We start from the raw sequence: 13,331 nt of genomic DNA, 5'->3' as shown, positions 1-13,331 counted from the left end.
GTCCTGGAATCTGTGCATAGAGGAATTTCTGGCTGTCGTTAATAGATGGAGGTCTATTAGAGTTGAAAACCCTGCTTCTTCAAGGCCTCTCCAAAAACAGCGTGGCAAAACAAGGAGATTTAACATCCTAACTCAGGAAAAAACAAATTGTACATTGGCAGCGGATGAAAGATTCTCCTTTTATTTTAAAACCTCTGTAAAATCAGAGCAATGGGTCAATTCCAGCATTCAGCCAATTTAATTAGCGATCTCAGAGTAATCATGGTAATGAGCCAAGTCGGCGAAGATGTCATTGGGGTTCTTGCAGTTCAGGTTGCAAAAACATGCATTGATCCACATGATTTTCCAGGAAAACTCAGTTCCATCTGGGCACTCAAACCTCACTTCAATAGTCTTGGACTTGTAGGGGGTGCAGCACCTGTTGTCTGTGCAGACACCACAATATTTGGGTCTATATGGACTTTTGCTCACACATCCTGAGATGGTGTAGTTCATTGGTTCATTGGCCCTGTAGACAGCCAAGCACTTCTTTCCAGGCTAAATCAGAGAAGGACAGAAAAAGAGACAGGTTAATAACAATTGCTGACACGGGTAGGACATGCAAACAATCTTCCTGATATTTAAAGGATTTTGAAGCCGTTAGAAAGCATTTTACAGCCCTGACCTGGAGGATGTGACAGATTTACGTGTTTAGATGTACAAAGCCAGAAGCTGCAAGTGGGATATTTGCAATATACAGTTCATAGCCACGACTGTAGTGCGTCGTTGCTTTTCCATGAACTGAGCCATGGGTCTGTCTGAGCCAGCAGCGAGCACAGCGAGCTTGGCTTGCCTTGCCTTTCAGGGACCTTTTGGCTGGAATTAAAGCTCTCAGGGGAAGGTTTTCATATCAGTGCGTGGAAGCGCAGGAAGCACACACTTCTGACCTCCCCACAGAACAGCGAGCGAGTACTCCCTAACAGCCTCCGAGATGAGAAGTGCAGCCCCCAGAGGCCTGAATGCTGCCAAAGAAAGGCTGATCCCATGTCCAGGCAAAGCTCAAGGGGCATGTGGAGGAAGAGTCCCCACCTTAATGTGCTTGGTTATATCCACCTCGCAGGGCCTCATGTTGCACAGGCGGCTTTCCTTCAGGAGCCTGCACTGGTCGTTGTCGTTGGAAATCCTGGTGGAGATGCCCAGCCCACAGGTCTTTGAGCAGGGACTCCAGGATGAGGTGTGAACGATGCAGTTCTTCTGCCAGGCTTCATCCTCTCCCTCGTACGCTGCAGAGAACAGATAACCCCACATTATTCAGCCGGGGCAGCTTTCCGTATTAAATACTCTCTCCCCAGCTCATTACACATTCAGGCCACTAACCCAAATAATTAAGTCACAACAAAGTGGCTCAGCAAACCTCCTCATCCCACCCCTTTTGCTGCTGACCTACTTGTGTCAGACTCTCCAGTGCTGCAAATGCGCGGGGCCAGAGCTCATTTCTTTATTTCCCTTTGTAGCCTTGCACAAGGGGGGGTCCTTGTCTGGGACCCCCAGGTGCTTCCACAATACACACACTTAATTACAGAAGCCTGCCCCAGCCAGTGCAGAAAAGGGATGGGATCTGATCTCACCATGAAGGTTTATTTCTGAGCCCATTCAACTGATTCCCTGTAGCAGAAAGTTGTGGGGGGGGGGCGGGGGGTTTGGGGAACCAGCCACAGCCTTTCACTGGGAGGAAGAGCAGCCTGAATGGCTCTCAGGGAGCTCGGCAGCCACTTGAAGAAAGGGTGGGCTCTGTTTTGAATGCGGCCGACAACCCCAGTTCAGGTTCCTTCACAGCCTCAGCCAAAGTCCCTGCTGGTCTGCAATTCACAGTGCAGACCGTGGGCAAAACTCTGCTGCATCGAGCTTGCTCAGTATTCTATTTATTATTATTATATTAATTATTATATTAAATGTAATAAATGCAAATCTTGCCTCTATAAGACTTCTACTTAGAAGAGAAAAAGTCAGGCAAGGAAAGCTGTGTTATGCCCATTTTGGGACACAGGTCATGAAGACACAAGGCCAATTTTAGTAGTAGATGTTTTGAATTTGGACCTACCTACCAGTTCAAAGCTACCAGGGACAGAAACGAGGCTAAACTCTGGCATTTTTAACCTACAAAATGGAGGCTGAGGCTTTGTTTTGTGCAACAAAAATACAGACCAAGGGTTGGGGAAAAAATCCTTACCATCAAGGAACCAAAATCCTGGTTTACAACAAGCATCCTCGAGCACTGCTCTTGTGAGATAGTCTGTAAAATGGGGCTACGGGGGCTAATGTCACTACACTGCATCACAGAGTGTCATGAGGATAAATTTAAGACCTATGGCAAAGTGAGCCCATCTTAAGCATTTGGGACCAGTTTGAGGCAAATGGTACCACCTCTGTGCAGTGGGCTATATGATCCCCACTGTGAATGTGAGTGTGAGGAAAGAAGATACCTTATGTGATACATAAAACAGGTAGTTCAATAATGTCCTCAGTCCAGAATTGCTAAAAATTCATACTAACGCAAAAACAATTTAGCCCGGTGAAACTTCCACCACAATAACAGTTTTCAGGCTGTTAGGTAAGTTTGAGACTACTAAGATACAAGGGCTTTAAAATCATACTACTAAAGCAATATAAACGCAGGAAGAAAGCCTCAGCCCCAAATTAAACTGAGCCCATTCTGTTTTCCAGAGGGCCCAGACTGGAAAAAAAAAAGGTGAAGTAAAGAGGACTTGTGACATCTTCAAAGTGCCAGCAGATGTGTGCTTCAAAGGGGCCTTTGTCACACAAGCATGTTTGATGGATCTCATATGACTGCTAAGGAGGTCAAGCACACTACGGGCGTTTGCATGACCGGTCCTTCACTACATGCTTTATAGGAGTCTCTGTGCCTTGCTAACACAAAGACTAGATGCCTGCCAGGTCTGCTGGTACAAGCGAACGCTTTGGCTGAAGAGACTTCAATTCCCCCACAATGAAGGAAAGGTCCACATCACTCCCACCATACCTGCAGAGGAGATGTGGCGTGGAGACGTCTTCCTGATTTTCTTGGAGTCGTCACAAATCCACTGTTCGCAGCACTTCCCTGCCATCTTAATCAGCTTTGGGTTTGGGCACCAGACAAGGGGAGGACGTGAGTTTGTGCACATGGGAATACAGCCCACGGCCCCATTAATGCATGTGCAGTTGTATTTGCAGTTGGGCTGGAATGTGTCCCCGTTGTTATACCTGACTCCATTGAGGACACATCCTACACCGACAATCTCTGGAAGGAAAGAAAAAGAGAGAAAGACCCACAGAGCACCGTTAAAATAATGCTGGCAACAAGCAGTGTTGATGTGTTTCTTTACCAAGCTGCTCCCTGGGCTAATGGAGCCAACGCGGTGGCATGGCTGTGCTGCTGGGCGATGTATTCAACGTGATGCTGAGCCAAATGCAGTCACACTGTCTAGGAAACTGTTTTCATTCTGAATAACAGCAAAAAAAAATGAATCTTTTAATGCTTCATTGAAAAAAGAAGTTAGAAAATAAAACAAGTTCTATCCACAAATGCTCACTTAAAAAATAATTTCATGGCACGCTGGTAAAAGTTAATAGCAGTAGGAGCAATCAAAGTAATTAAAACAGTTATTGAGTGAAATTTGAGGTTTTCAGGGACACATGAGAGGACTACATGAAGCTGCAAATATGACACAGCTCTTCACAACAGCTGTACCCATCGGAAGCAGAAGGAGGAGGACAGCCAAGGTAGCAAAGCAGCACCTAAAATGGCACTGGATTCCTGTATTTAGGCAACTAGATCACACTCTGTTTATCAGAGAAAAGTTTTCTTGCAAAATGAAGTAGCACATTAAAAGCCATGTAAATTAGTATTTTATGTATGTTTTTAAATAAAATCACAGAAAATCCCAAGCTTTTTGATTGCCTGTGAACAGGAATCACATTGATTCAGGAAAAAAAGACACAAGTTGTATAAAGTAGCAACTTTTTTGTTTCAAAGTTATGGACAGTGGCAGAAATATTCTCATGGAAAATTCAAACTTCAGTTTCTTGTTTGGTCACAGGGAGGCAGTGCGCACTCACCCATCAGATTGCTGAAGTTTTAAGTCTGGTCGGAAATGGAGCTGCAATGTGGCTGCTTCAGCGCCAAGACAAATTGAAATGCTGGATTAAATATCTGCAAGGGCTTCCTATTTTTAGAATGAGCCGAATGAAAACTTCAAACACAAATCCCTTCTTCTGCAAAAAATGAAACTTGTTGGAATTTGAAGCACAGATCCAGGTCTCCAGTTTGTGCTTAGCTCCGATTTTGATAATGCTTCATCCTTTGTATTGAAGAGACATCACTCGGTGCTGGAGCTGAGGATTCAGCTGAGCTTCTAGGTGTGCACATGGCTTATGACCATTTAAGAAAATGCTGTATTTCCCTCTGTTTTGCTACCAGCATGTCCTTCCTGGCCTGTGTTAACTCAGCCTCCTGCAGGTCTCATACATCAAGAGGTTCATCATGAGAACATCCCCAAACATAGATAAAGGGGCTGTTGAATGCCTTCATGCAGAACCACCCTGAATCTGCATCTAAGTCAGTCGATTTGGGAGCACTTCACAGTTCCTGGCCCCACAAGCACAGTGCCTGCCTCCCCACCTGGGCATGTGCTCAGCACCCTGCTGTCCCAGCTTTGGCGCGGAGAAAAGCAAGCAACAAAAGGGGAGCTGTAATAACTCCCAGCAAGCTTCTGTCAGATGTCTGGATGACCAGATCCTGGGACACACCTCAGCGTGCGAGTCCAGATACAGCCTGAATTTCCCACGTTTTCACCCCATTCACTTTCCCAACACCAGATGGTAGCTCTTTCAGGATCTTTATTTTCCACAAATTATATTGTTCCTGTAGTCCTGCACGCACTGGATCCTTTACACCTAGCTTTTGGCAAGCAGCTGCAAAGCACATTCTTCCCAGCAGTTAGTCCCCAACACCCAGCACAGGAGTCACATTTCACTTCACCCAGGGCAATAGCTGTGTGCTCAGGGTGGAGTGATGCAGCCTATATATGACACAGTGTACCGGAAAGAACATGGCAGCAGACCCTGTCGTGTGCATCTACCTGGATGCCAAAAGCAAGGGGAAGACCACAGCTGTAGAAACAGCAGCCAGAGACAAACCACTTCATTTCCTAACCACGGAGAGGTCTACTTCTCATGTCCCTCAGCTGTGCACACCACAACGCCCCTCACCATGCCACCATAAATGTCACATAATAGGGTTTATGTGTTCATGGCAGTAGGCATGGGAAAGCGCACTGGACTTCACTGGGGATGCTGAGGATCAATCTTCCTACATCACAGTGCTGTTGCCACAGGCATACTGAATGCCTGTGATGTATGGAAGGACTACAAAAAGCAACCAAAAAAAATTCAACTAAGAAAGCAAGCATTTCAATAAATAAACGCGAAGCAACGTGAAGGTCTTTAAAGAGGCCTAGGAAGGCTGAGGTGGCTTTGAGACAACATCCACATTGTTTTCCTCTACCAATGCAGGGCCAGCTGTAAGGATGTCGTTCTTGACAGATGTTTATCTAACCTGTTCTTACAGACCTCTCATGAATGCTCCACACACACTTCAGACAATACATTTGAATGATCTCCTATCCTCTTTTCTTAACCTTGGATCTTTTCTAATCTTGAAAATTACTGTTTAAGCTTACGGGTCCTTGCACTTACCTTCTCTTGATGTCATTTTGCCCCTATCCTACAAAACTCTGGTTAGACTGCACTTTCTGTATGCTTGTTTTTTATGGCTGAGCTAATGCAAAGCCAAGTTCATTTCTTACTACACTTTCCATCCTTCTGCTGAGGAACAGCAACCCCTAGTACCATTTCTGTGAGAGACTGCCAACTACCCTGAACCTTTTTACTCAGGCTCATGAGGACTAAACCCCCTTGTGAAAGGAGTACTCCTCCCTTGTAAAACTGCTGACTTTCTAAGTTTATTGAAGCTGATTTTTTTTCAATCTTTTCTCTTTCCTGATGTCTATCTATTCATCTCTCAATAAGCTCTCCTCCAGGTTTCCTTCCACCTTTACATTTTCTATTAGTACCTCATTCATGGTTATATTCCAGCCTAGAAGACTCTCCCTCTAAACGGCTTTCTCCTGTTTATAAATCTAAAGCCATAACCAATATGTTCTAATAGCTTGCTAAACAATCAGCATCCTTTCTGATCAGCTGTCTGTGTGGTTTTACTCATGATCCTTTGCCTTTTAATCATTCCCAGGGTAATGATTTTCAATCATTTATGACATTTATGAGCCGACCAGATTCCCCCCATGTTCTGGATCTCAGAACAAGTGAATATATCCTTGACACACAAAATGCTACCTCATTTCTTTTTCCTCTTCTTCTTGAATAAATTCATTCCAATCACATGAATTATCCCACCAAGAGTTTGTTATAACAGGCAGGAAGAAATCCTTCTGCTTCATGGCAGCTAATGTGGCTGAAACTGTTGGCAGATTAAGGCTCAGACCTCAATTTGTCACTGAGAAACTTTGCTAGGACATGATTCACCCCTGACCCTGTTGGCAGGATACCACATGCTATCCTTCTTACGGATCTACTGTTGGGACTAAGCCAAAAGCGTCTCCTTAATGTCATGGTTTTCATGTAGATGCCCCTGTCACTTGTCTTTAAAGCCAGCTGTATATACCTACCCTTCCTTCATCCCCAACTCTCTACAGCACCTTCTCCTGTTACAGAAAATACAGAATCATCTACTTGCAAATCTGAAGACCTTCAAATGCTGGTTGCTCCTTGCTCTTGGCTTCAGCCAATTCAAAGAGCAAGAGCTCAGATGTCATTTCTCATCCAGCCAACTTCCCTGAGAATGAAGACAGCTATAAGGAAATGGAAGATGACGAATGGAGGAGTTGATGAGTATACAGTCAGGTATTTAATGAGATAAATCTCAGCCATTGTTCAGATCGAGGGGAGCTGCCAATGTATAGCTAAGTCAAAAATATATGTACATCACTTACGTGCACATACTCCTATTTCGTACCTAGGTCTGTCTCCGCTGTAGTCACAGTACAAGCCCCTGTGGAAATCACAGGTGTCGGCCTCAGTGCAACTTTCTCCTCGCTGCTTGGCACATGTCTTGCAGCAGTCGCAGCCATCTGTGACCAGGCTGACACCTACCGAGCACCGAGGTGGGGTCTTCGGACACTCACATGGCCACTTACAATACTGAGTCCGTGTGTAGGCTTCTGTTGTGGCAGGGACGGTGGGGGTCATGGTGGTGGAGGTCTGGGCAATGGCCTACAAACAAAGAAACACACAGCTCGGAGAGCGTTCCAGAGAAAAGGGGGCTGCGCATCCTGCAGTGATTAGTCCTCAATAAAAATCCCCTCAGGTCTAAAGAATTGCAAGAAACCAAGATTTAATGTCAAAGAGCCCTGGAAAGGGAGCAGTCACTGCTCTCTTGGGAACCCTTTCAGATACCAGCTGTGGGCAAGTGCTCTGCAGCTTAAACTAGCACCCAAACTGCATAACCCCAGTCAGCTGGTACTCAGCCTTTTCCAGACCTTTCCTCTCTAAACAGAGGTCTCTCTCCATGTAGGAACACAGGCACACATGTCAAGACTCCTCTGATGCATGAGAAGAAGGTGTGACATATCTTCAGCCTATGTCACCCTGTGGTGCTTGGTGCTGGCATAGGATTGTGCCACCCCATAGTTGTTGTGCTTGTTCATTGAGACATGGCTCTAGGGCCTCTTGGCTACTCAAAAGGCTTCCTCAGGTGCCCTTCAGGTCACCAAGCAAGTTGAAGGTCATTGTGTTGCGGTATGAAAGCATGTGGCATGTGGCCCTGTTTGGCATAATTTTCCTCAGGTTTATTCACATTTGTGGGGGTGTTGTAACCAAAACATGGGATCCCATAAATCCACAAAAGGACTGGGAGCAGGCCTGTGAGCCCACCACCCTCACAGACACACAGTCATGAACCTCTGCATTGTGAGGATGATCTGAAACCCACAGGCCATCTGAAACTCCATCACAGACCTCCTGAGGATGTCTTGGCCATTTCGTCTCTTCTTGCAATACTCCTAATACCACAACTGCTGCCTTACAATATCCCAGCCCTTTGACTTGAATAGAGATGAGATTAGAGACATGAAAAGATAACGTCTGAAACCAAAATCTGCCTAACTGTCTGTGCATGTCTTGATGCACAAGTTCACCCACCGCTGAAAAATGTTTTGCCTGTCTCCACCCCTGTAACACAACACACAGGCAGTTCAGCTCCCTGACAGAGACCCAGTCCTAAGCAATGAAGCTACACTGTGGATATAACATTTAAAAAAAAATTAAAAAATAATAATAATTTTAAAATTTTAAAAATAAGTAAGTCATGCATTTCCTCTCAGCACTCTGATAAACACCCTTATCCATCTTTTGCAGTGTCCAGGCTACTCTATTCAGCTGTCTGTGAATCCTAAAGTAGTCATGAAGTTCTTGGGCCTGTCTGTGATGGGCTCTTCCAGGCCTCATACTGTAGTTCCCATGATGTTGCCCTGGCCCACACAAACAATTGGGATATTTCTGCAGTGTTTTTTCACTTGGGCCTTTTGGCACATGCTTTTGTCCTACTTGGAGTCACTGTGGGACCTGTAAATTGGATGAGTGTAAATGAAGCTTCATAATGTTAGTGTTTCTCCCATTAGTCATGCACAAATATTTTCCAGCATAGTGAGCAAGGAAGGAAAACTTTTATGGGGAGGATATTGCCAAGTTTCCATTTCCTGATCTCAATTTCCTTGGCAAATATGAAAAAACCAAAACTGCAAATTAATTAAAAATCTGATAATCAGATTAAAAATCTGATCAATGTAAATCAAGCTAGAAAAGGGATTCCATGTAACATAGTGATGCTACTCCAGTAGACACCTTCAGGTCCCTATTACTGAGATAACGGAGTGCTGGGGTACCTTAGTAGATAGCAAAACCCATAGAGGTTCATTGCCTTCTGGGCTCTCCAGTCCCCGCAGACCAAACTCTGGATGACATTTAACACGCCAGCCATGCTTGTGGTGTGGGAAGGGTGCAAACCAGCCCAGTGGCAAAGCAAAGATGTGCCTTTTCTACCAGGATCACTGCACAGAGAGCTTGAGCTGCACATGGAGGTCAAACGGGGCACAAAACCAAAGGGGGTCATTTGCAGGCTATCAACAGCAGCCAGAACATGACCCTGCTTGGGCACATGTGGTCCAGAAGCCCTTTCTGGTGACATGATGTGAGGACTGCAAAGAATAAGTGAAAGTTCAGACAAAGAAAGTCAAGGTCTAGAAAATACTAAGGCAATCCCATCCATTCCTGGCTACCTTGTACTGCACTATATATTCCCCAACGTTTTGTCCTCTTTACAGCTTCAGATGTCTCAAACAAAAGGTTTGCCACCACCTCTCCATGAAGAAAATTCCCCAACCCAAGGTTTTCTGGGGAAAAGCATCCCCAAGAACTGTGATCCCACAGCTGATGAGCTACCCACCAGGATACATCTGCAAAGCGCTTTTACTGTCTTCTCCAGCTTCCTTGCTAGCAAACTCACATTTTATTAAAAGTTTCTAACCCTGCTACTGCTGTATCTGAAGGTGCCTGTAAGTTTCTAAGTAATTACTTTCCCTGTATTTAGAACACTAAATTGTTAACACATTGCTAATCACTGCCAAATAGGCAATGTGTTTGCTCTGGGCATAATTCCCAATTCCATTAAGGCCCCCTTTACAAACAGTTGGCCTTAAAGTTGGCTTAAAATCACATTTAAACTCATGTTTAAACTAAAGCATACCAATATAATTTACTCCCACTTTAAGGCTCCTTGATGCTGCCAAAGTTGTTAAAAGAGGAACATTCAGATCAATGAAAAGCCCTGGCCTTTTAATAGTAGCATTTTTCATTCCACTCACAATAATTTGAGTAGGTACAATAATTTGTCACTTCAGAAGAGAGGCCTCTTCAAGTGCAATAAACCTATTTACTTTGTTGCTGATCATTAAAAAAGTACTTAATAATCAAATCCAGATACTCAGACAAAAGTCACACAGCTATTTAAAGAGCCCATTGCCATGGCCCAACCCTGTAAGTAAATCCCTTCACAGTCCCTTGTTTCTATTGTCAACATGAGCAAGCAAACAGCTTCTACCCTGTGTAGATATGAAAGTGTCTGTGAACCAACATACGCAGCAAAGAGGAACCCTGCTAGTCCTATGGTTTTAGTTAATAGGTGAAGGACTGAGGCTGAATTCTTGTAAAGGACTGGGTAGCTGGGAGCCATTCAGTGGCTTGTGATAGACAGGAATTTAGAGTAAATTAAACAGCCCTTCTTCTAGGTCTAAAGCCTGAGCTGGCCAAGGAAACTTTTCAAGTGTCTTTATAGTCACTAGCTGTTGTAGTTCTTGGACGTGCCGGCTGGAATGTCCAGTGGTATCATAGAATGTTTTGGGTTGGAAGGGACCCCTAGAGGTCATCTAGTCCAACCCCATGGCTGAGTAAGCCATTGGCAGGACACTTAGTGCAGGCTACATAAGCATCTTCAAATAAACAGTGTAGACAGGCATTAAAATACTGTGACTCCCATATTTTACAAATAGGAAAGAGAGATGGAAGCGGCATCATGTCCTAGGCTCCACTGCCACCCAACCAAAACCCAACCTTTGGAAATTGTTGTCCACCAAACATGAGAACAAGTGCACAACTTGTACAGTTTCCAGACCCTCCTCCTCTCCCCTCCTAAATCCCTCAAAGCTTTGCTATGGGAGAAACAATTCTGTAGATTTATAAAATTCTTGCCTTTCCTTTTCCATGGTCATCTGTCACATCTGGAATATCTAAATCCCTTTGGAAAAGTCATTCAGCCCTACTACTTCAACGTCCAAGAACATTTTGGGATAGAGACACTTTCTTATTAATAGGCACGGTGGTTAAGATATCACGAATAATGCTTTATAAGTACCATGGTAAAAACAGCTCTTTCCACAGTTGCTATCAACAGGAAATCATGCTTTAATGGCCTTCATCAATTAATATCCTTAACTAGAAAAAACCAAATCAAACAAACAAACAAACCTCTTCATGTAAGTTAAGATTTCAGGAATCCTGTGTTCAGGGTCGATATAAGGTATAGGAGAACAATGGTTTTGTAAGAAAGCCAAAATGAGAGTGAAGAGAAACTTAACACCAAAAGCACAGTGGTGGAGATTTGACAAGTTTTGTTTTAAATGTCAGAAAGATAAAAGAATGTACCTGCAATTAAATTAATTTTTCCAGGTACTGGTAATTAACTTGTTTTGTGTAATTATTCTTCAATCTTGGGGTCTGAAGATTTGTTATCTTGCATTCAAAGGAGAAAATATTCCACCACAAGTTATTCATGATCTTTAATTTTGCTGCTTTTGGAGGTACGAGCCTATTCTCATGAAAACAAGATGAAGCCTTTCTAACCCTGCCATGGCTGATAACTCCCTATTAAAGTCGCTCCCGATTTATGCTTGGCAAGCTCCAAAATTACTTTCCCTTTGCATCTGCAGAGAATAGTATTTCTCTAACAACAATTTCCAGCTAATTTCTGTGCTTACATTCAAGAGAAGAGAAGGAGAAAATTAAAAAATGACTCACTGCCTGCCATGGCCACAAAGTCAATATTTTAATAGCCATGAGTTTTACTATCTAAGCCTTACAGATACAAACTGGATAACAGCATTTTAGCAGCATGTTCTACCTACTGGCAAAGCATATTTTCAATTTGTTGGAAAATGCTGTGTTTGTTTTTGTTTTGAAGTCTGGAAAGACCAAGCTATGGTGTTGACATTAATGTATGCAGTCCAAACTGCTAGCCAGCCAGATACATAGCAGCACTTTTAGACAATGCATGAGGAAACCTCCACCTTTGCTTTTAAGCAGCAAAGCCCTAGATGCATTGCAGTATGTTCCTTTGCTTCCAGTTTTACAGGTGCTTAAAGATACATTCACGTGTATTGATTTCACTGTTTCAGCCCTGCAAGTTCTTACTCTTAAAGCCTTTTACTTTCAGGTATTTTTCTCATCACGATGAGATGGGTGAAGGTAGGGAGAAGTTATCCATGTTCTTCCCCTCCAGTTCATTGACGGGAAAAAGTCCAAAAAGGATGGTGACTTATAAATTCAATTCCTCTGGCTATTGGCAGAGTCGGGGAACTGGTTATGAGAAGCTGGCCGATAGAGGTCTCCTCAAACTACAGTGCCTTATCACCTCCTGCTGTTTTCTCCTTGGTGGTAATTCACTCTAAAAGAAGGACTTTTGAGCTCACTCTTTAGCTGCACAAGCTGTGTTTTGCAGGGCACATGCCATTGGGTGGACTCCTTTTAATTTCATGCAGTAGAACACATTAAAGGAATATTTTTAACCTACATTTCTGATGCTGCCTTTCTGAGCAAATGCCAGATGTTATTGATGGAGGGATACAACGTGATCTGGATTATCCCCTGTCCTCCATCTCTGACGTATTCACAAAAGAAAATGGTCAGTGAGGAAATGTTTATTAAAATGTCTTCCTTACTACTAGGTGATCAAATCAGCTGATTTGCAGACTGACCCAAACATTCTTACTGGTGGCAGTTTATGCACCAAGGCCTGGCAGCACCAGCCTGTCACTGTTCAGAAATAACTCCAGAATTTGCAGTTTGCCTGTCCTAAACAGGGACGCTGAAGTTAAAAACACAACTTCAAGCAGACCCCTAAGGATGCATCTCCCAGGAAAGGGCTGTGCATTTGTACAGTCTCTCTGCCAGATGCCCCATCTGCTTTGTCCTGGTTCCACCTACTGGCTGAACTATGTAGACAGCACAAGCAGAAGCGCCTGTAGAGCCAACTACAACACCACGCACCACCCTAAATGATCCCATTAATCAAAATTATTTTAAAAGGCACCCCCAGGAGACTCACATCCACATTCACAGAGCTGCAAACATCCTAATACTAACCTGACAGCACAGTTCCCAGGGAAACACAGTGACTGGAGCTTAATAAAGAAGTAAAAATGAAAAGACAAAATGAAATATAAATAATCTATTAAGTAAAGCCACATCCCCTTCCATCCCTCAGTTACATCTCTGGGAAAGCACAGAGATTGCTTAGTTTCATCTCAGAACAGACAGAGGTTAACCACCCATAATGAATGTCAGAGAGATGGGCGCATTAGCAATGAAAAACAGGACCTGGCTTACATCAGTGGGCTTAAACCAGGCCCTCAAGGTAGAAGTTTATTTCTTGATGTTGCTCAGTTGGA

The 13,331-nt window shown here is 43.8% G+C and overlaps 1 protein-coding gene across 1 annotated transcript in view; it reads right to left on the bottom strand.

The window, feature by feature from the left end:
- Positions 1-237: 237 nt before the first annotated feature.
- The window catches only part of CCN4 (cellular communication network factor 4), a 64,636-nt gene continuing 51,542 nt past the window's right edge, over positions 238-13,331 (bottom strand). Inside the window, 6 exon segments of the mRNA XM_035903441.1 lie at positions 238-537; positions 1,069-1,262; positions 3,020-3,277; positions 7,047-7,326; positions 12,288-12,331; positions 12,334-12,433. Coding sequence (XP_035759334.1) covers positions 238-537; positions 1,069-1,262; positions 3,020-3,277; positions 7,047-7,326; positions 12,288-12,331; positions 12,334-12,433 — 1,176 coding nt within the window.

Source organism: Egretta garzetta, unplaced genomic scaffold (genome assembly GCF_000687185.1).
Source record: "Egretta garzetta isolate BGI_Z169 unplaced genomic scaffold, ASM68718v1 scaffold50, whole genome shotgun sequence".
NCBI classification, from domain to species: domain Eukaryota; kingdom Metazoa; phylum Chordata; class Aves; order Pelecaniformes; family Ardeidae; genus Egretta; species Egretta garzetta.
This window is presented reverse-complemented; position numbering and strand designations above follow the sequence as displayed.